The 20,042-nt window shown below is 46.2% G+C and overlaps 1 protein-coding gene across 7 annotated transcripts in view; it reads right to left on the bottom strand.

Moving 5' to 3' along the window:
• The window catches only part of FHOD3 (formin homology 2 domain containing 3), a 1,375,152-nt gene that overhangs the window by 81,709 nt on the left and 1,273,401 nt on the right, over positions 1 to 20,042 (bottom strand). For all 7 annotated transcript variants that reach the window (XM_086965361.1, XM_086965359.1, XM_086965360.1 and 4 more), the window contains one exon: positions 5,222 to 5,412. In XM_086965361.1, the coding sequence (XP_086821487.1) occupies positions 5,222 to 5,412 (191 nt within the window). The remainder of the gene's footprint in view (positions 1 to 5,221; positions 5,413 to 20,042) is intronic.

Below are 20,042 nucleotides of genomic sequence, written 5' to 3'. Positions count from 1 at the left end.
GGTGGGGCGACGGGCCTATCCAAACGGGTCTCGTCTTGACTTGCTGTCAAACAACCTCTGCCCTTGAGTGCTGTGCACCAATCTCATCCCTGTTTGGGGTGATTTGTTATTGCGGGTATGGAGGGTGGGAGGGAGGGCTCTTTGTTACTGTCTGACCGGGTTGGGGGAGGTCAGCTGTGGGACGGGGGAGGAATGTTTGATGATGAGGGAGTTTTGCTGAGAAGTTGGGGAGGGGACCTAAAGACACACACACACAGCTTAGAATACACACGAGCAGACGATTGGCGCTTAAGTCACGAAGCGATCGCAGAAATGGCAGCCTGGGGGGAAGAGGAACACCCTGGTTTGGAGCATGACCTCGGGCCTACCACTATGACTGCCAGGGGTACAATGGCGATGACAGGTGATGCAGTAGCCTCAAGAACACTAGACACATTTAGGGCACTCACGTGGAATGTCCGAGGCCTTAATGATTATCGGAAGCTTCGCAAAGTCCTAAGCTATCTCCAACGACAGCAGGTTGATGTGGCACTCCTGAAGGAGACCCATCTATCCCCAACTGGCCCGATGCTAGGACGTAGGGGACTCACAGGGACCATCGCCTCGGCGAGGTTTACCTCACATGCTAGGGGGGTACTGACATGGGTGAACCTCAAATCGCAATACACACTTGACTTGCTGAGCGCTGACACAGAGGGACGATTTGTTATATCCAGATGTAAAGGATATGGGAAGGACCTAGTGCTGCTCAATGTCTATGGGCCAGACTTTGATTGTCCCGAATTTTACAAAACTCTGGAGTCGATTGCCGGCACCTACCGTCACGCACAGCTCATATGGGGGGGGGGGGACTTTAATCTTGTACGAGACCCAAGGTTGGATAGATCGTCGGGTCCCATCCGCAGACCCTCTGCAGCTGCGCGCCAGCTAGAATGCACCATTACCAGTCTTGACCTCAATGACGTCTGGAGAGCGTTACACCCAGAACAGGGCGGGTACACCCATTATTCAGCCTACTATAATATCCATACCCCAATTGATTACTGGCTTATGTCCTCCTCGCTGATGGGCCAACTGAAGCACTGTAAGGTCCTCCCGCGAACGCTCTTGGATCATTCGCCGCTCCTGCTGGAGCTGGCTACCCCATGGAGGGTGATCCATCCTTTCACTTGGTGCTTCCCACCCTACTCTTTACTAGATCCACAGTTTTGAGGTGTATTGGCGGAGGCAATTGACACGTTCTTCGAGAAGAACATCGGCTCAGTGGACAGCTTCCAGACCATATGGGAGGCATTTAAGGCTTACATTAGAGGCGTGGCGATGCCCAAGCACTCGGGGGTACTCTGGTCTATTAGGCAGCGCTTGTCTGACCTCGAGAGGCAGTTGGGACATTTAGAGGAGCAGCAAAGGAGAGACGCAGACGAGGCAACAGGGCAGGAGATCACATCATTCCTCGCTCAGTATAACGAGGAAGCGGATAGAGAGGTGAAACATATGGGAAAGTACGCAACGGCACGTACATATGGCGAAGGCGACAGGCCTGGCATGGTTCTGGCAAGAATACTTAAGGGTAAGAGAGGCCGGACGCGGGTTCCGTCAATTGGATTGGAGACGGGAGATGCCCTCACGGAGGAGGCGGACATCGCACACAGATTCATACAGTACTACACAGATCTATACTCATCTAAAAGTGGGAACATGGACGAGGAGATATTAGATTACCTAGAACATATAGAACTCCCCACGCTTACGAATGCACATACGGAATTCCTGATGTGTCCCATAGAGAAGGACGAAATAGTGGAGGCATTGACGAGCATGAGGGCCAGCAGCGCTCCGGGGGCAGATGGCCTAACGGTAGGGTTCTACAAAGCATTTCTGGATGTCCTGCTTCCTCACTTGCAGGTACTGTTTGATGACCTATGCGAGTCGGGTAGTATGCCGCAGACGATGAGGGAGGCAGTCCTGGTAGCGATCCCCAAGCCGGGCAAGATGCTGGATGAGTGTAGCTCGTACAGACCCCTTTCCCTGTTGAACGTGGACACGAAGATTTATGCTAAGGTGCTGGCAACTCATCTAGCTCTCTTAGCCTCGACACTGGTGGCTCCGGAACAGGCGGGGTTCATTCCGGAAAGGAACCTCACATATAATATTCGAACGATTCTAGGCGCGATGCAACACGTCAAGCGGGATGTTAGTGCAGTGGCAGTGTTCTTAGACATGGAGAAGGCCTTCGACTCGGTGGAATGGCCCTTTATGAGGCACGTGTTGACTAGGATGGGATTAGGGGTACCATTTTTACAAATGATTGGCACGCTATACGATAGGCCCACAGCGAGGGTCCGCCTGGGAGACCTGGTTACAGACCCATTTCCCATAGGCAGAGGGACACGTCAGGGGTGTCCTCTGTCCCCCCTACTGTATGCATTAGTGGCAGAGCCTCTGGCCTGCGCTTTAAGGGAATACCATGGCCGAGAAGGTATCGGGTTCCCCTCCTTCAGGATAGTGGTCTCCATGTACGCAGACGACATGTTACTGTATGTTCGCGAGCCCGAACAAAACCTAGGGGCGGTACTACGCGAAGTGGTGCATTTTGGTACGCTTTCTGGCTTACGGGTAAACTGGACAAAATCCCTAGTCTTCCCACTGACCCCCGTTACGCAGGAGTTCTAAGTCGACTTCCCCCTGCAGTGGACAGCAGAGCCCATCAGATATTTAGGTATACGACTACACACTGATTCTGCCACAGTGTTCCGTGAGAACTATGGTGTGGCTGTCAGCAAACTGGAGGATGACGTTGAAGCCTGGTGTAAGCTCCCTCTGTCTCTGATGGGCCGCGTCTCGATAATGAAAATGGTGGTATTGCCGAGACTGTTGTTTCTATTCACAAACCTTCCCATAGTGTTGCCCCGCTCGTTCTTCCAAAGACTGAATCAGTCGATGGTTAAGCTGGCTTGGGCGGGTAAACAGCCACGAGTGAAATGGAAGACGCTCACCCTCCCTTACAGCATGGGAGGCTTGGGCGCCCCGGATCTAGAACTCTACTACAGAGTAGCACAGTCGGCACATCAACATGCATGGATTAACGGGAGTCCGCAGATCCCGCACTTGAGAATGGAGAAGCTGTTTGCGGAACCACTCCAGCTACCTATGACGGTTTTTCAAATGGTGGACCGCAGAACGGGGATAATAGACTCTATTGCGGCCATTAACCATGCATGGCATAGCCTTCTGCGGCACCGGGGCGGGGCCTTGCTATACACTCCATGTATGCAGGTGGAATGGGCGTGCTGGCTGACCCTCTGCCGGGATAGGGGAGTAATTGCAGCGTTGCATCAGCTAGGTATCCTAAAGGCTGGGGATCTATTCCAGGACGAAAAAGCCAAAACATGGGAACATGGGAACAGGTGCGCAGCGGCGAAGGTAGGGAAACACTGCTATAGCGCTTTCAATTCCACAGGGTTCGCAGAGCCCTATTGGGTCTATTGGGGGAAGACCTAGCAGAGCCTCGCGAGGTTCCAGAGCTATCCTTTGTGATACGAACTGAGAAGCCGCGCAAGTTAATTACTAACTTATACAAGACTGCAATGACCCATAGGGAGACACAGTACACAACTGCGAGATTAGCTTGGCAAAGCGATCTGCAAACGCCCATAGACGACATGTGGCGATACTGCTGCGATAATACCAGGCGTGTATCCCTCAACGGCAAACACAGGCTGATTCACTTCAAATTCCTGAACAGGGTGTATTACACGCCTGAGCGCCTGCATAGATACGGACTCCGCGAGACTGCGGAGTGCGAGCGATGCCATGCGCAGGTGGCGGACTTCCTGCACCTTGCTTGGCAGTGCCCAATGGCACATCCATTTTGGGAATCAGTGTTTGCGGAGATTAGCAGCATCATAGAGGTGGAGCTGCGTCCTGCACCAGCGCTTGCGCTCCTGGGATACACTAAAAATTTGCCTAGATCAACACGTAAATTGGTAGGAATGGGAATGCTAATGGCGAAACGAGAAGTGGCTCTGTGCTGGCTGAGAGGGCCAACCCCCACGACACAGCGCTGGAGACACGATATGCAGTACTGCTGCACACAAACTGAGGTCTATAATGAGCTGCTGCCACCCGGGAGCCGACCGAAAAACTTCTGGGGGCTGTTTCAGACCTATATGGATAACAAGAGGAGGGGGAGCGAGGATGAGGCTAGTGCCGGGGCAGAAGGAGACACTAACGCAGATGATGTGGGGTGAATGCTACCTACCTGGGAACTCACACGTAGTGCCACTAGTGTAAAGGGCTGCCTGGTCTATCTTACTGCTGATTACTGTGCTGCTCGCCGCCTGCCCTGCTTTTGGGTTGTTGGCTAAATGGCTGTGTAACTCAGATAACGGACACTGTAAGAATGCAAAAATTGACTGATTCTTGCTTTTTTTTTTATTTGTAAACTGCAATAAAAAGATTAATAAAAAAAAAAATAACAGGAATTAGACCCTTCAAACACATCAGACCTGCTCTCAAATCTCTCAACTGGATACCAGTTGAAACAAGGATCCAGATGAAGATGGTGTTCTTCATGCATAAAGCTCTGGTTCATGATACATGGAAGTACCTCAAAGACAAGCTCAAGATATTAGGAAGCAGCCACTCCATACGAACCGTCAACTCGCTCTTTCTGGAACCTCCGAGATTCAGAAAAAAGAAGACCATGCCAGAACTTTCTCTGGAGCTGTGTCTAGAATATGAAACTCTCTCCCATCACATGTTCAGTCTGACCATCAACAAACAGTTTCAAGAAAGAGGTTAAGGGCATTTTACTAGACAGTTTCTTAGCAAAACACAAGCATTTGATCAGGGCAGTAACACAATCTCTTGAACCACAAACTCTCTCTTGAGATTTTTTTGTTTTATATGTAGGGGAATTTATATGCTATGTAACAGGTTTTGGGGATTGCTCTGTAGAGCTTTCTGATACCTTTGGATCACGGTCACGCTTTATAAAACTCTCAGAATAAAAAATAAATGAGTATGATGCACCTTAAGCTTCCATACTTCATGGTAAAAGGAGTAAATGATGTAGCATCGGTCAGTCTATGCAACAAAAAATGTGCACTGTTTTTGTGAACCGATGACAAAAGTTACACTTTGACAGCGATTTCAAAGAAAAAATAATAGTCATGTATAATGTCATAGTTATGGCTTCAGAATTAGGTTGGAGTTTTACCTGTTGATTATCCTTCGATGGACAATTTTTAAAATGATGATTCGCTCTGCACAGTCTTTCAAGAACTCTGACATCTTCTGCTTAAGAACGGGTTTCATCTCGTGCTTTGCGATGGCCTTGAGGTGGTCCCAGGAAGCTTTGCACCTTCTCTCCATCTGAGATAGATTTTCTTGAAGCTGATCAAAGTCCACCTGAAGCAATTGAAAAAGTGAGAGGTGTTCTCTACTTTGCTTCTGTTAGAGATTAAGGACCAGAAAACACATGCACCAAGCAAGAGAGACAACATGAAGTGCATCTCATTGCCATTTTATATCAACAGTGGTTACCAGTAGCTTTTGTGTACATTTATAGAACTAAATGCGGCCCCTGTAGTTGGAGCTTGTGCAGCAAAAACTAACCGAGATGACTAAATGTATTAGACATCAAGGTTTCAAGCGTCTGTTGGGGCTTGGGAAAGCATCAAGAGACAGAACATAAATCATGAGTAACCATGAAAAAGAACTACGATTACAAGCAATTAACTTTATTTATTGTCCCTTACTTGTTTCTCATATGAAAGTGAAAGACTGCTGATTTCGCTTGCTTTGTCTTAATTGCTGCTCAACTGTATAGCATAATGAACAATGACAGCAAATAATCATGACGCCCATTTCAGTGCTTTATTTTGTGGAGTTTAGTTGGATTTATTTCACAACAAAATAGCTTCTCCACCATGTAATCACACCATGAATGCAACACAAATCTGTTCAACAAGTGCCATACCCCAAAAACCACCACCAAAGTCTCCAGTGTAGACCAAACTACAACCTGCATCATATCAGCAATGCAAACCAAAAGGGTCCTCAGTGTCCTGATAAGAATCGGAGTGCTTCCTGGCCTTGTCATATGTGTGAAAATCTATATGAATTCTACAGTGCAATAAATACCTCAGGTTTCAGATGAATGGGCAACAGATCAATATTTTATAAGTATGAATGATGTCACAATTACCCATAAGTGGAGGGAGGAGAAGCCCCCACCGACAAAAGCCTGGTTTCTTTCCATGCTGAACTGGGTGAAGGCTGAAGCAGTGTTCCTGGTACGGGAGGATGTGATGGGTTTGCGTAAATTCCCCATTTCAGCTGCATGGAACACCATGCTGTGTGTGTTACAGGGGTTGTTGATGCCAGATGATCAAATGGAGGTCCCCACTCCAGATTATTAGAGTGTTTTATATGGGTAGATCTATGGCCTGAGCCCTGAATTGTTGTACAGAGTCCCACGTACCCTACACTGGACGGTCATTTCTCCTGGCACCTATACTAATAGTTGATAGGCTCTGGTGTTTGTGATAACGGCTCTTGTTTCCCTTCCCACTTCCCTTTTTGATAGTTTCCCCCATGTTAGGGTTTTATAAAATTGTTTGACTCCATATCTAGATGGGTGTGATATGGGGGAGTGAAGCCATAAGAACTGTGCTTGTGTAACTGACAAGTATTCTAAAATTGTACTTTTAATGTGCTATAACGTGGATATGCTAATTTTTTTGATGGAGGGAGGAGATTTTGTGATGGATGGGATATGCCATGTGTCGTTAAAAATCGATTCTAAATTAACTGCTGTAACCATGCCATTGAGCTGTCGACTTATGATTTGGATTTGATGCATGTTTACTGGCTCTGTATGATGATCTCATTGTTAGTGCATCGATTTGTATTCATATTCATATCAACAAAATCTTTAATAAACAGATCAAACCAAAAAAAAAGAATGATGTCACAATCATCGGTGTGACATTTATATGAGGGCTTCAGTTTGGATTGAACAGATAAAAAGGCTACATTTCAGGAAAGATAGGGTGAGGGGATAAACAGCTAAAAGGCATGGATAAAGAGCTGGGGAATAAAAACAGGGAGATGATGATAATGGATACAGACAATACTATTGAGTCAGCCATCGAGGCTGAACATTTGGCATGGTTCACCAAATGTGACCTCCAGAAAACCAAGTCAATGATGAAAGTATGGGTCAACGCATTCTTTTTAGGTTTGAGCTGCAGGCTCTAGCTTTAGCAGACTTCATTTATTGCTGAATCTTGGCTGGGGCATATTTACAAAGACACTAAATGGATGGTGACTGGAATGTACCTGGATTGACAGAGGATGTTTTGGATCTTTGTTATGCAACCAATACTGTCACTACAGTACGCTGGCAGGCTCAGGACATATGGACAAAGATAAAAATCTAGATATATGGAAGTATTTTGTAGCAGATTGTTATTTGCAGAAATAATGCCTACCCAGTGGGTCTGTGCTGCGCTTATGGATTTTGGGTACCATGTAAAAACGCGGTGCAGTGTTTTTTTATAAGTAAGAACTGAAATTCCTCCATATAAAAACCCGCTGCACTGTGTTTTATATGCTACCCAAAATTGATTAGCTCAGCACAGATTCACTGGGTAGGCGATATAAATAGGTAGATAGACAGGCAGATAGATATAGATATATAGACAAACAGATAGATAGATAGATAGATAGATAGATAGATAGATAGATAGATAGATAGATAGATAGATAGATAGATAGATAGATAGATAGATAGATAGATAGATAGAAGAATAGGCACTACAATAAGGAAGAGATTGCAGCTGAAAAATAGAACCTAAGACTGTTCTGGTAAAATGCTAAAATATCTGGTGCCCTTCAAAGTTAAGAACAGATGCATTATCTTGAGTTTAATTTAAGGGAGAGGACTAATATTAAAAGTTTTCACACACAACGATCTGTCTTGCGACTCTAGCCTAGATATCAAACCATTTAAAAAAACAGTTTGATGTGAGTGGTTGAATATGACCACCTCATTTCAGTTAACTTTCTAATCAGTATGTGAGGAACCCAGTTATTAATCTCAGTACTGTGGAGACTAACCTGAGCATATCACTAATGCTCAGGATGAAAGAGAGATTTTCCTAGACTATACCTTGTGTTGTGAGGGATGAGTACTCACTCTCACCTATTTTTTCTCTTTCCTCCTTTCTAGTGAATGTTTTCCCATGATTCTTTTGGGGACATTTCCTCCACTGATTTAGAGAAATACCCAGCAGAGTACGGATCCCAGTGACCTACATCTAGCTGGGCAACCCAAGGACACGGGTAACCGGTGGATTTGACTGCGACAGTCCTGAAGAAGACCAGGGTGACCTTTTGGGGCACAAATCAATGGTCGAAACATGTTGACTCGAGCAGTGGTAGGAGGGAAGTCTTGAGAAACCTCATTTTCTCAACAAGACATTTTCCCATCCTTTCTTTTCTTTTAATCCTGATAAGAGTACCATCATTGGTTCTAATAAAGTATTTCTTTCTTTTGGCACCCCTAATCAGTTTTAACACACGTCCTTACTGCACTTATTTGTGTCCCACATCTGATCCAAGAGGTGTTCCTCTATACACAGTATCACTTATGTATGTTACTCGTTGTACGTATTTACGTATTATGTTGTACGTCTTGTAAAGTGGAAATTTATTATTTTTCCCCCTCCCTAATGCTCCGCCCTGGATTTGGCTACACCAGGGCGTCTGTAGAAGGCCTTATGATGAAGCATGTCACATACTTCGGTATGTGAGTGAGGGCAGTTTTTTCCAAATTGGGAATTTCCCTTTGTTTATGTTGATGAACTCTTTATACCCATTGTGCTTGTGATCAGAGTAGTTAGTGTTAGTGTACCTGGTTCTGATGCAAAGCGGGCCACGCCTTTAACAATACACCCCTTAATGACATTTGACCTATGTTTTGTCATTTTCTATGTAGACAAGGTCATGACTCAGAGTCACGAATATGTATATATTGAGACCTCACGGATGTGTTGGAAGGTAATCTAATAAAGGCAATCTCCTCCCTGCGGGCGCAGACGGCCTTCTGGAAGATTCTTCCTCTGAATGTGCCCAGCCGGGTCACTTTGATGAAAATGATAGCTCTGCCCAAATTGTTGTATTTTTATGCTAACCTCCCGGTCTATGTCCCCACAGGTATCTTTCGCGAGCTGGAGACCCTAATCCAGAACCTGATCTGGAACACGGGACGGCCCAGAATAGCTCTGAAGACGCTTTATGCCTCCACGGAGGCCTGGCGGTCTCCAACCAGGAGCTCTACTACCTAGCAGCGCAACTGCAGTGGGCTACTGGTTGAGTGGGAAAAACCTGGCAGATACAGCCACGGATACTACTATCATGACGCTCACACAAATACACACACTGTTCCACCCTTTGGCCAAAACCAGCTGCACGACACAGCTGCACTTGGTGGTAGCACGTAGGTGCTATACGACAAGTTTGAAACTCACTAGCTCCACGAAGCCGTACGCTCCGAACCTGCCATTGTTAGGGATGCCCAGGGACAATGGCGTGCTCACAGAGGCGGTGCTGGGTAGCTGGGTGCAAGCTGGGGTGGACACTGTGGGAGACTTATTCGCCGAGGGGGCACTGGTCCCGTTTGAGACGTTGGTTGCTGACAAAGGCCTCCCAGCAGGACCGTTTCTAACACACGCAACACTCATGCGCACACTGGTACAGGCCTAGGGTGACCTTTCTGAAGAACTACCAATCCATCTGCTGATACAATACTTACACGTGATAGGGAACGGGTCCCATGTGGTGCATTGGCTGGCGCAGGTCCTCCACATCCACACACAATTTTCTTCCCATCGCTTGCGGGACAGGTGGGACGGAGGACAGGGGTCGGGAGTGGACTGACAAGGAATGGGCGGTGGTGCTAGCTGGCGCAACTAATATTCCACGCAATTCCCGCTTTAAAACTATCCAATTCTAAATCATACATCGCGCATACTTGTCCCCGGACAAGATCAATTGCTATTTCGGAATTACCACTGATGCATTGCTTGAGATGTGGGCTAGTCGATGCAGGCTTATTACACATGCTCTGGTCCTGCCCCTTACTGGCTAGCGGTGTCGGCCTCTTTGGCTGCGGGAGTAGGTGGGAAACTGCAACACACATGGGAAACATGCATACTAGGTCTATATAAAAGGACGAAGCTGACAAGAGTTCCCACTACATTTTGGGGCCTTCTGATTTCATTTTACAGCTGGCATCCTTCGCTTTAAAAAAAAGAATTTTTTTACTTTTGATTCCGACTACTTCCTTCAGGTTAAGGGAGTAGCCATGGGGTGTCCATTTGCCCCGGAACTAGCGATCATGTTCATGGGCCTCTACGAGAAGAAATTCATTTACAATGATAATCCCTTCAGTCATCAGATTTCGCATTACATGCGTTATATAGATGACGTTTTCTTCATCTGGACTGGGACCCTAGAAACCCTTAATGGGTTTGTTGAATGGCTTAATGGGCGCACAAGTGACATAAAATTTAACTGTACATCGTCCAACCAATCCATCACATTTTTGGACGTTAAAGTTGTCCCCCGTAATGGAAGCCTGGAAACAACCTTATTCAGAAAATCCACCGATAGGAACAAGGCATTGTTGTTTACCAGTAACCACCCGCGAAGTTTGAGACAGAATTTACCATTTGGACAATTCCTGAGGATCCGAAGGAATTGTTCAGATAAAGAGGATTATTTCGACCATGCGAATTCACTCATGGAGAGGCTTCTCCAAAGAGGATATCCGAGAAAACTTTTAAAGCTATCCCTTAAGCGAGCATGGTGGACGCCTCGCGAAACACTAATGCATAAGAAAGCTAAGGTTGAGCAAAATCGAGTGGTGTGTGTATCAACCTTTTGCCCTGCTGCAAATCAACTCAAGAGGCTGATAAATCTTAATTGGCATCTAGTGAAAGACTTGCATGAGGACTTCAGGAATCCACCTTTATTTGCTTTTAAAAAGGAAAAGAGCGTGGCTAACCACATTGTGAGGGCAGCATTACCCAGCAAACAACTACCAACTCTAAGAAGCTTATTCGGCTTTCCCCAGACTAAAGGACATCACAAATGTGGCACTTGCATTTGTTGTCATGACACCATGGAAGAAACAGTGTTCTCCTTTAACAACATTCATTGGAAGCACGAAGCTTTCACAAACTGCAAAACAAGGAATGTGGTTTATGCGATTCTGTGCCCCTGCCCAAAGTTATACATTGGGAAAACAACCCAAGAGGTCAGACAACGCATCACGCAGCATAAATCCAGACTGCGCAGAGAAGTTGAGAATGCGCCCTTGGTACACCATTGGGTGACGAAGAAACATGACAAAAATAATCTCAAGTGGACTGTCCTGTCCAAAATCGAAAAAGACCCAAGAGGAGGGGATTTGGAAATAAGATTGAACCAAAGAGAGGCCTTATTGATCATGAAATATGACACAGCGGTCAATGGATTGAACGAAATTTCTGAAATTTATAAAACTTATCCTTGACACTGCCCACAGGACTTCATCTCCCAGAATTCTCCTTGGTACACATTATATGAAACTACAACTCCCTACACCCCTTGGGGCGCGACCGTTCTCTTGAGCTAAACTGCAGGGAGGCTTCAGTAACCTGCTAGTGACTGCAGGGTGAGGAGCGATGACTTTTTGAACTACCGTTTGGATTGTTGGAATTCGTTTTCACGGTAAGCAGACACAGGCATGAGGAAGCGCGGTTTTTTAGCCGCTGACCATGCGCCTTCCCTCGCATTTCAGATTTTCACGTATACTTTCCAATTTCAGGGACGCCGGATCCACACACTACGCGGACCGAGCGTCACCTATTTGGCAAGCATCTGTTTAGCAGACACACGCTGCATTTAAGGTGAGCGCGCGGACCCAATTTTTGATTTCTCCAGCCTAGACACAGTGAGACACATGAGACTTTGTATGATTGAGTATACTTGTTCTCCTTCACAGCACTTCTTCGCTCCCCCTTTGCTGGGAATACATCTGTCTCCCTATACCACTTGAGGAGCCCTGACCCACTTATCGAGGTAGGCTGAGTTTAGCGGTGTTTTGGTTGAGACGTTGATCTCGCAGGTTTCGGTTTAGTGACTATTGCTCTCCTCTTCCCTTATAGTAATACTGTGGTCCTGAAGAGAACCCTTGGAAGGATAGGGTTCGAAACGCGTCGACCTGACCCGGTCCCGTGTCATTATTTTCCATATGGATATGTCATTCAATTGAAAGATCATTTTTTCTAAAAAGAACTGAAAAAAGTTTGACTAACGTTTGAAATCAGCAAATGTTATTTTCCTTGCATTTTTTACAACTGTGTTATGACAATGGGACCAGTATGAATGTGTTTTTGTATGACTGGATGGCCAAGAATGTGTTGAATGTGAGTTTGAGTGAATTATGTACATACCAAAGCTTGTTTTTTCCTGTTTGTATGTAAATATATAATATTTTTCTTCACAATTTTTGTATTCTCATGCCTTAAAAAACAAAGAAAGACTAAAAAGCAAAATAGTCTGATAAGAATTAAAAGAAACGTTGCAATTCCTAAAGCAAGTGTTCATGCTTATTTTTCATGCACATTTCAATAATTATTGTTTAGAAAATAACTGCTCAGCATAGGCAGGTGTGTTGTTTTTCTACCTTTGATGAAGTGGCATTGGTTCCCTTTGGATGATGTTCTCCTTATCACCTTTATGTGACCACACCATTTCATGGCTAATTGTTTTTAGGTATATGTGCCTTAGGCCACACGCTTGATCCGCAAATGATGTATAAGCAAGTAATGACAGAAAACTGTTGTTGCCAACATACACTTTTGTATAACCGCAATTTTTTTGAGATATGTCTCCATTGTAAATTCTTTGACATGTTATGCAATCCAAATAAGAAATGCAATAAAAGATATTCAAACAAAAAAAAATGACTCAGAGTCACGAACTGAAACACTTTTTATAGACTGATATGCACACTATTCAAACTGCCAACAAAGTAATTTCAATGAAAAGTGACTGAGCACGGTCAAATATATAAGGAATCTGGAAACCCGGGGATTATGCTTTTTGTCACATGCTGGTCGAAAATACTATGATTTAATGAGTACAAACAAAAAGTCATTGTTAAACTGTTAAATGATCATGTTAGTAAATACTGGAATGAAAGTCTAGGATGAACATCTCATTCAGAGTCATTACGGACCTTGCCCGGAGTCATGAACTTTTTCATCACTGATTTCAGGGTTGTCAGTATAATTTGTTCAATGGAAGCTAAATAGGACTACATCACCCAGGATGCGTTAGGTGATCACACAAAAGGCCAGAGCTGGAATCCCCCTCCATAGTGCTCTATGAGCCATACTAGCAATTGTAAAATACAAAAAGAAATGTTTGTAGATCTAAACTACTTCCTGGGAACAGTCGAATAATGCAGCTTTACATTCAGAGCAACTTTGAGTGAAAACATCTCCGTTATAAAGCACCAAGGCAATTTAAATGCTGCCACACACATTTATGTTTTATAGAAAGTAAAAAGGTGCAGCCTGTTCATTCCAAGCAAAATATATTTTCGTGCTGAATCACACACCAGCAGGATTTGTTTCTCTGGAGCCAGACAGTTCGGTTGGCTATTACTACAGACATAAGTTTTGAAATATAACCTAAACGTTCTCTGTTTTACTGCACTGGGATAAGACCAAGAGGGAGTTCTGAGAATTGTCGGTGTAACAAATGAGCCTGTAACGCATCCTAAGAGAATCCAGATCAAGTCTTGCTGGGCAATATAGGGAACCAGGGGAGAAGTGTCTGTCAGTGCAGCGCTCTGGGGTGACTAACGCTCCCATACCTGCTGCCCTTTCTGCACTCTCACACATTCATTGGAGGATGGGGTGATTATTATAAATTGATTAATTGTATCTCAGTTCTAGCTTCTGTACGAAACATATGCTAGGATCAATGAGCCTATCATGTTAAACCCCCCAGATTCATAATTATGAACCCTTTCCCCCTGGAACGGGCCAAACTTTAAAAGTGCGCTTAGATCTAGTTTATGATGCGCCTTGTCCCCATCTATGCCATAGAGGCTGGATTTGATGAAATGAATAAGCAGATTCCCTAGAGCATGCTGTATCAGTGCAATACAGGTTTACGCATTTGTCTTACTCATTAGTTTGGAAGTGATCAAGGATGACACATCTATTATTGGAATAAGAGCTACTTAGTTAAATATTCTGCAGTTACAATGTGGACCACTGTCATCTCTTTGGTATTGCATTACCTTGCCTCTTGCTAGAAAAATCGACCCCATTATGTAATACAGGACACCCCCTTTGTCTTTGTATAACCCCCATTCTTTTTGTCTGTTGGACCCTGACAATTTGTCTTCCGTTGTGGTCTGGGATCTACCAAACACTTTCAGCGGCTCCAAGTACGGTGTGTAATGCCATTTCCCTTTATTTTACTGCCACCGGATGTTATGAAATATTCATAACTGCCATATTGTAAGGTAGCTTCAGAAGTACGGGCTGCCCAGCTAGTGGTTAGTGAGCTATGTTGATAACATTTATCAAACAGAATTTACCTAATTGACCTCAGTGTTACCCTCACATCCCTTAAGCCTGCAGCAAAGTTTGTCAAGATGTCAAAAGCTCAACACACGCTTTACACATAACTTCTTAAAGGCTGCTGTGATTAATGTGGTTTGTGCAGCTAAACGCGGAATAAACCACATTAATGTTTAGCTGCACCTAGAATATACAAATTCGGAATATATATTTTATATTTTAGAATATGGGAGTTTAATGTTTCATTTCAAACCAGAGATTAATTGCATAGATAACTGAAGGACAACGGTGTGTTTTGTGTGTCGGAATTGGTGCTGGTTAACCTGGTATGTCAACATCGGTGGAACGCCAGGATTTTGCCAAAGCGACCCCTGCTCAACCACTTGCATTTAATTGATGGGGAGGTGTTCGCGGAGTTCTGCTATGCGGAACACCGCATAGTCACATCAGGGCCACATGAAACCCCCGCCCCACATGCCCAAACCCGCAAATAACACAAAGACACAAATGTTAAGTTTGGGTAAAAATTGCTGCAGGTTTATTACATACAACATATGTAATGACGGTGGGTTAGCTTACGGGCGATCCTAGGGCAGGCCGCATTCTCGCCACCTGCCCGCCTGTTGAGCCAAACAACACAGTGGCGAACCACCCAACTGTTGTACAATTACCATAATTATAATGACACGCCCATTGCGGGGCGTGACTAGGCAAACCCCCGGTTGCGCAGGCCCACAACCGCCCGAAGGACTACTGGGGCGCCGACACGGATTCCTGCACCTCCCATGAGGTTACAGGTTAGGCTCTGAGGTTATGCTCTGGCACCCCTATGTGCCCGCTGACGTCCAGCGTTTGCACCTCTCTTCTTCCGGATCGCCCAGTAACTCCGCCTGCAACGAAAAAGAAACATATTACAAGCTCCCCCCGGAGCCCCCTCAAGCCGACACTCTGGGTTCGAGGAAGGGCGGGAAAAGAGTGTCCCAACATGGAACTGCGACGTCCGGGGCGGCAAAGAGGGCTCCCCAGCAGGGCAGAGGTCTGATGTACTCCAGACTGCTCCTCCCCACCGCCCCGGACGTGCATCACTACCAGTCTCCACCAACCAGGGGAGACTGCCTCAGGAGAGGAACTACTGCGTCATGCGGGGGCGGGACAGCCCTCCGTGACTAGGAGCCCGCCCTCCTGATGGCCACTGCGTGGCCTCGGGCAGGCGCATAGTCACATCAGGGCCACATGAAACCCCCGCCCCACATGCCCAAACCCGCAAATAACACAAAGACACAAATGTTAGGTTTGGGTAAAAATTGCTGCAGGTTTATTACATACAACATATGTAATGACGGTGGGTTAGCTTACGGGCGATCCTAGGGCAGGCCGCATTCTCGCCACCTGCCCGCCTGTTGAGCCAAACAACACAGTGGCGAACCACCCAACTGTTGTACAATTACCATAATTATAATGACACGCCCATTGCGGGGCGTGACTAGGCAAACCCCCGGTTGCGCAGGCCCACAACCGCCCGAAGGACTACTGGGGCGCCGACACGGATTCCTGCACCTCCCATGAGGTTACAGGTTAGGCTCTGAGGTTATGCTCTGGCACCCCTATGTGCCCGCTGACGTCCAGCGTTTGCACCTCTCTTCTTCCGGATCGCCCAGTAACTCCGCCACAGCCCGTGAGGTGGTTCCCGCTGCCGCACGGGCACCCCCACCATTATTACTGCTCTTTACCTGCAACCTACACCTAGAATTGCTACCTCCAGACAGAGGAGGAACAAGGCAACGCCCATAGGCGTGGGGTGCTACCATCGGGCACCAATAAACCGGTCCTACAACCCCTCAGGGAAACAAAAGGGATAGGAAGGGGCCCCTACTCCAGAGGCCCTAGGTAACATGACATAGGCTGTCCAGCGCAAGCCGCTGGGACACCAACATATCCCTTCCCCCTGAGCGTCAGAAAACTGCGCCAGGAGTCACTGATACATCTGAATCACTGTCTTCATAATCCAGCAGGGAGAGTAAGTTTGCTTACTGACACGAGGGAATAGGAGGGCACCGAACATACTATAGAACTTGGACGAGTCCCAGTTAAGCGATAATCCGGGTCCACAGGCCAAACAGCCGGCGTCCCCTGCCCTCTTAGGTTTTTGGCTGGAAGCGGCTTCAGACATAGTACCATTAAGTTAGCTAGACTGAAGGCCGACTACGACCACCTCCCGGGGACCGCAGCGCCTGCAACCGAGAGCCCCCTCGGCTGACCTGCACAGGGGCATGCATGGATAAATGCCAGCCACTCCGACACCAATAGGCATAACCACCCGGGGACAATCCCTCTACCCCAATAGGGAAGACTATCCCAGGCAAGAGACCAGGTGATAGGAAGGGCCCCCCTGCAGAGAATCTCTCCCGAATAAACAAGCGCTGTCACAAAACCAATCAACTGCCAGATTACGCTTCAGCAACTAAACCCCAAAGGATAAAGAAGTCTATTGCAGTGCCCAAATGCATATATTGGTATGACTAGCGACGTGGTCGTGAAAGTGAAAAACAGGAAAAACCACGTAATACAGGCCTCCCCATTCCAGCCTGCCGGCTGCAAGTCTATCCTACCACAGGGATAACTTGTCCCAAGGGTAACCTGGAAACTAGGACCCCCCCCCCAAAGGGATAGAGAACTGACCCGGGGGGGGGGGCACTGGATAAGAGACCAGATAGGATATTCTCCAGTCTGCTAGGGGCCCACCCAAAAGTATAACGTTTTTTCTTGTGCCTGGTGTGTAAAGCGTGCAATACCCATTGCACCACACACAGGTTGGCATGTTTGCCAACCCAGCACGGCACAATCCTTGTGCTGCACCCCTTTCGCCCACCCAAATACTAGGTGGTACTATCAACTCCCAGAGTTCTGAGCATTTCTGATTACCCTAGTTCGTAATTCAACACCCAGGAATTCGCTTACATGACCCGCTCAGAGGTAGCCTAGGAATAGCCACACCCTAAAACCACTGGCATAAGAGAACATGCCTAACAGGGACGAATTTCTTGGAAAAAGGTTTAGTTTGACCGAGGTAACATAGGGGGTGGAGTCCTCATGTGGATCCATTCAGAAATCTCTGGTATGACACAGTACTTAGCCTGGTGAGTGTTACAGAGGATACGAAAAGTGTGAGGAGGAAAATTCAGCCCACCCAAATGTGCTGAGTACAGTCTGGGTAGATGGTTCAATCCCAGGCGGAAGAGTCTGCCCACGGTTTAGTAGCTTAATGTTGCAAGAAATTGGTTGGTTAGCATGAAACAAAACATATGGGAACAATACACCTGTACTAGCGCTTACTTCGTCGACCGGGCACGCCAGGGCCGTACATATGGCATTGGCTTATTTGCCATGAACACTCACTTGTTTAGCATAACACTTAACTCCGGAGCTGCCAAGTACAGGTTGCTTAAGAGAGATATTTTTAAAATTGGAGTGTAAATATGAGTGACAGTTCAATAGCTTAAGGTGTCGCTTACCTGTACGACGAGGGAAAAGGCAATTGCTCCGCAAGGGATCGTAATATCAGATCATTATGATTTGTGCCTTAGCGCATACCTGTTTGTAGGCTTGTATACCCACACCTTATTCACACACATACATAATATTTATTGTAACTGTCGAACCCTAAAACCCCTAGTATTTCAAATAGCAAGCCTCCCAGTTTAACTGGAGAAATTACGGGGGACCTATACATAGGTGACAAAGTTGAGACTATGTAAGTGTGGCATATCCAGTCTTTTACGTGTGGCATACGGATGTCTTATGTCTAACACTTCGCTGCTTGTAAGAAAAGGACAGAAAGGAGGTCGGACGTCATGCCTATGTAGTAGTATGATGACCTCTATAGTGGTAAATGGGACCCAGTTATAGCGTAGGTGCTACGAAATAATAATTAACATAAAACGATACTGGGTTTTCATTGGAGATTACCTGCGTGTCAGATGCAAGGCAGAACTATAAATTAAAGTAGTCGTGCGTCGCTAAGACGCCATGTTACGTACCGTAACATGGCCCGGAGTGCCAGCCCTAGGAAGGTGATAGATTGATAAAATTGCAGCCATGAACAACTACGGCAATGAGGAGGACAAGTGTCCTTGGTGCCACTGCTCCCGCTGCCGCTACGCTCCTGTTTATGTCTATCTCAGAGAGGGAGCGTCTTCATATAAGAACAGGTGTAGAGTCTTATTCTCCAATTCTTGTCCAGCCTACAGCTATAATAATAACATGCCAGTTCTATCCCATGCTATGCTGATGACATACTCCCCCCCACACCATTGCTGATAACCTGCAATGCTGATCTATAGCTTGATGAGGGAGTACCAGTGCTACATTAGAGCTATGAGCTATAGTATTAAGCTATAAAAGGAAACCCGATACATGTACTACATGACGACCAGTGTCACTATCACTTCCAGAATTTACAAGGGCCAAGAAAGTCCTTAAACATCTATTACTAGCCCAAATGGGCAGGTCATACTTGGATCTCTTCGGCAGCTCATGCTAAAAACCCAGGACGAAAGATCAGATGAAAGATGGGAAGAAAGCGGGCGGGTCATCATGTCCTTATCGTGCCCGCATCATGCCTCGATGAAACAGCACCAGTGCTGCCTAGAAGAGACCTAATGCCTATACACTGCATGCATAAAAACTAAGTATAACCAACTGATAACGGCCCTGCTTCTGTAAGCCAAAACATTAGCGCGACCGCCAGGCACCCGTGGTGTTGTAACTTCCTGCCCTTCTACACTCTGTGCAAGTCTAGTAAGATAGGTATGCTCGGCGGACACACTAGGGTTTGAGCGGGGGAGCCGTGGAGAGAAGAGCACATTGTAGGATAAATGGCCTAAAGAGCATTCCTAAAATATTAACTCTCACGACCAGGGGTCTGGTCGTTGACCTTCTAACAAATGACTGGGTGTGGACTAAAGAACATCGCAGTACACACCAACCGCCACGACCAGTGGGAAACCTAGGGCATCAAATAGCGCGTGCCAGCACATTTAAGTCAGGGGAAAGCGTGTATCATCCCCTAGGGAAAACAACGTGCGTAGGATTTATTTCCCTGGTAGAGCCAGAGACCCAGGGCAAATTGAAATATTCTTACCTGCGCCTCCTAAAATGAATACTGGAGACGTATGGGCTTGCGCACACGCCCTTGTACATGGAAGACTTATAGGGAAGGCACAACAGATACGAGGTAAAATTAAACGACGTCACATGAATAAAGGTAGCACCGCACGGCTGATCCCCATTCAAATCAAATAGTGCCCTTCCTTATGAATAGCTTATCAATTTCATAACAGGGGGCCATGTGAACAAACCCAGAATAGTTATTTTGGCCAACCAGAA

This window comes from Lissotriton vulgaris, chromosome 4_1 (assembly GCF_964263255.1).
Source record: "Lissotriton vulgaris chromosome 4_1, aLisVul1.2, whole genome shotgun sequence".
Taxonomy (NCBI): domain Eukaryota; kingdom Metazoa; phylum Chordata; class Amphibia; order Caudata; family Salamandridae; genus Lissotriton; species Lissotriton vulgaris.
Note: the sequence above shows the minus strand (reverse complement) of the source record. Positions and strands in the feature narration are given on the sequence as shown.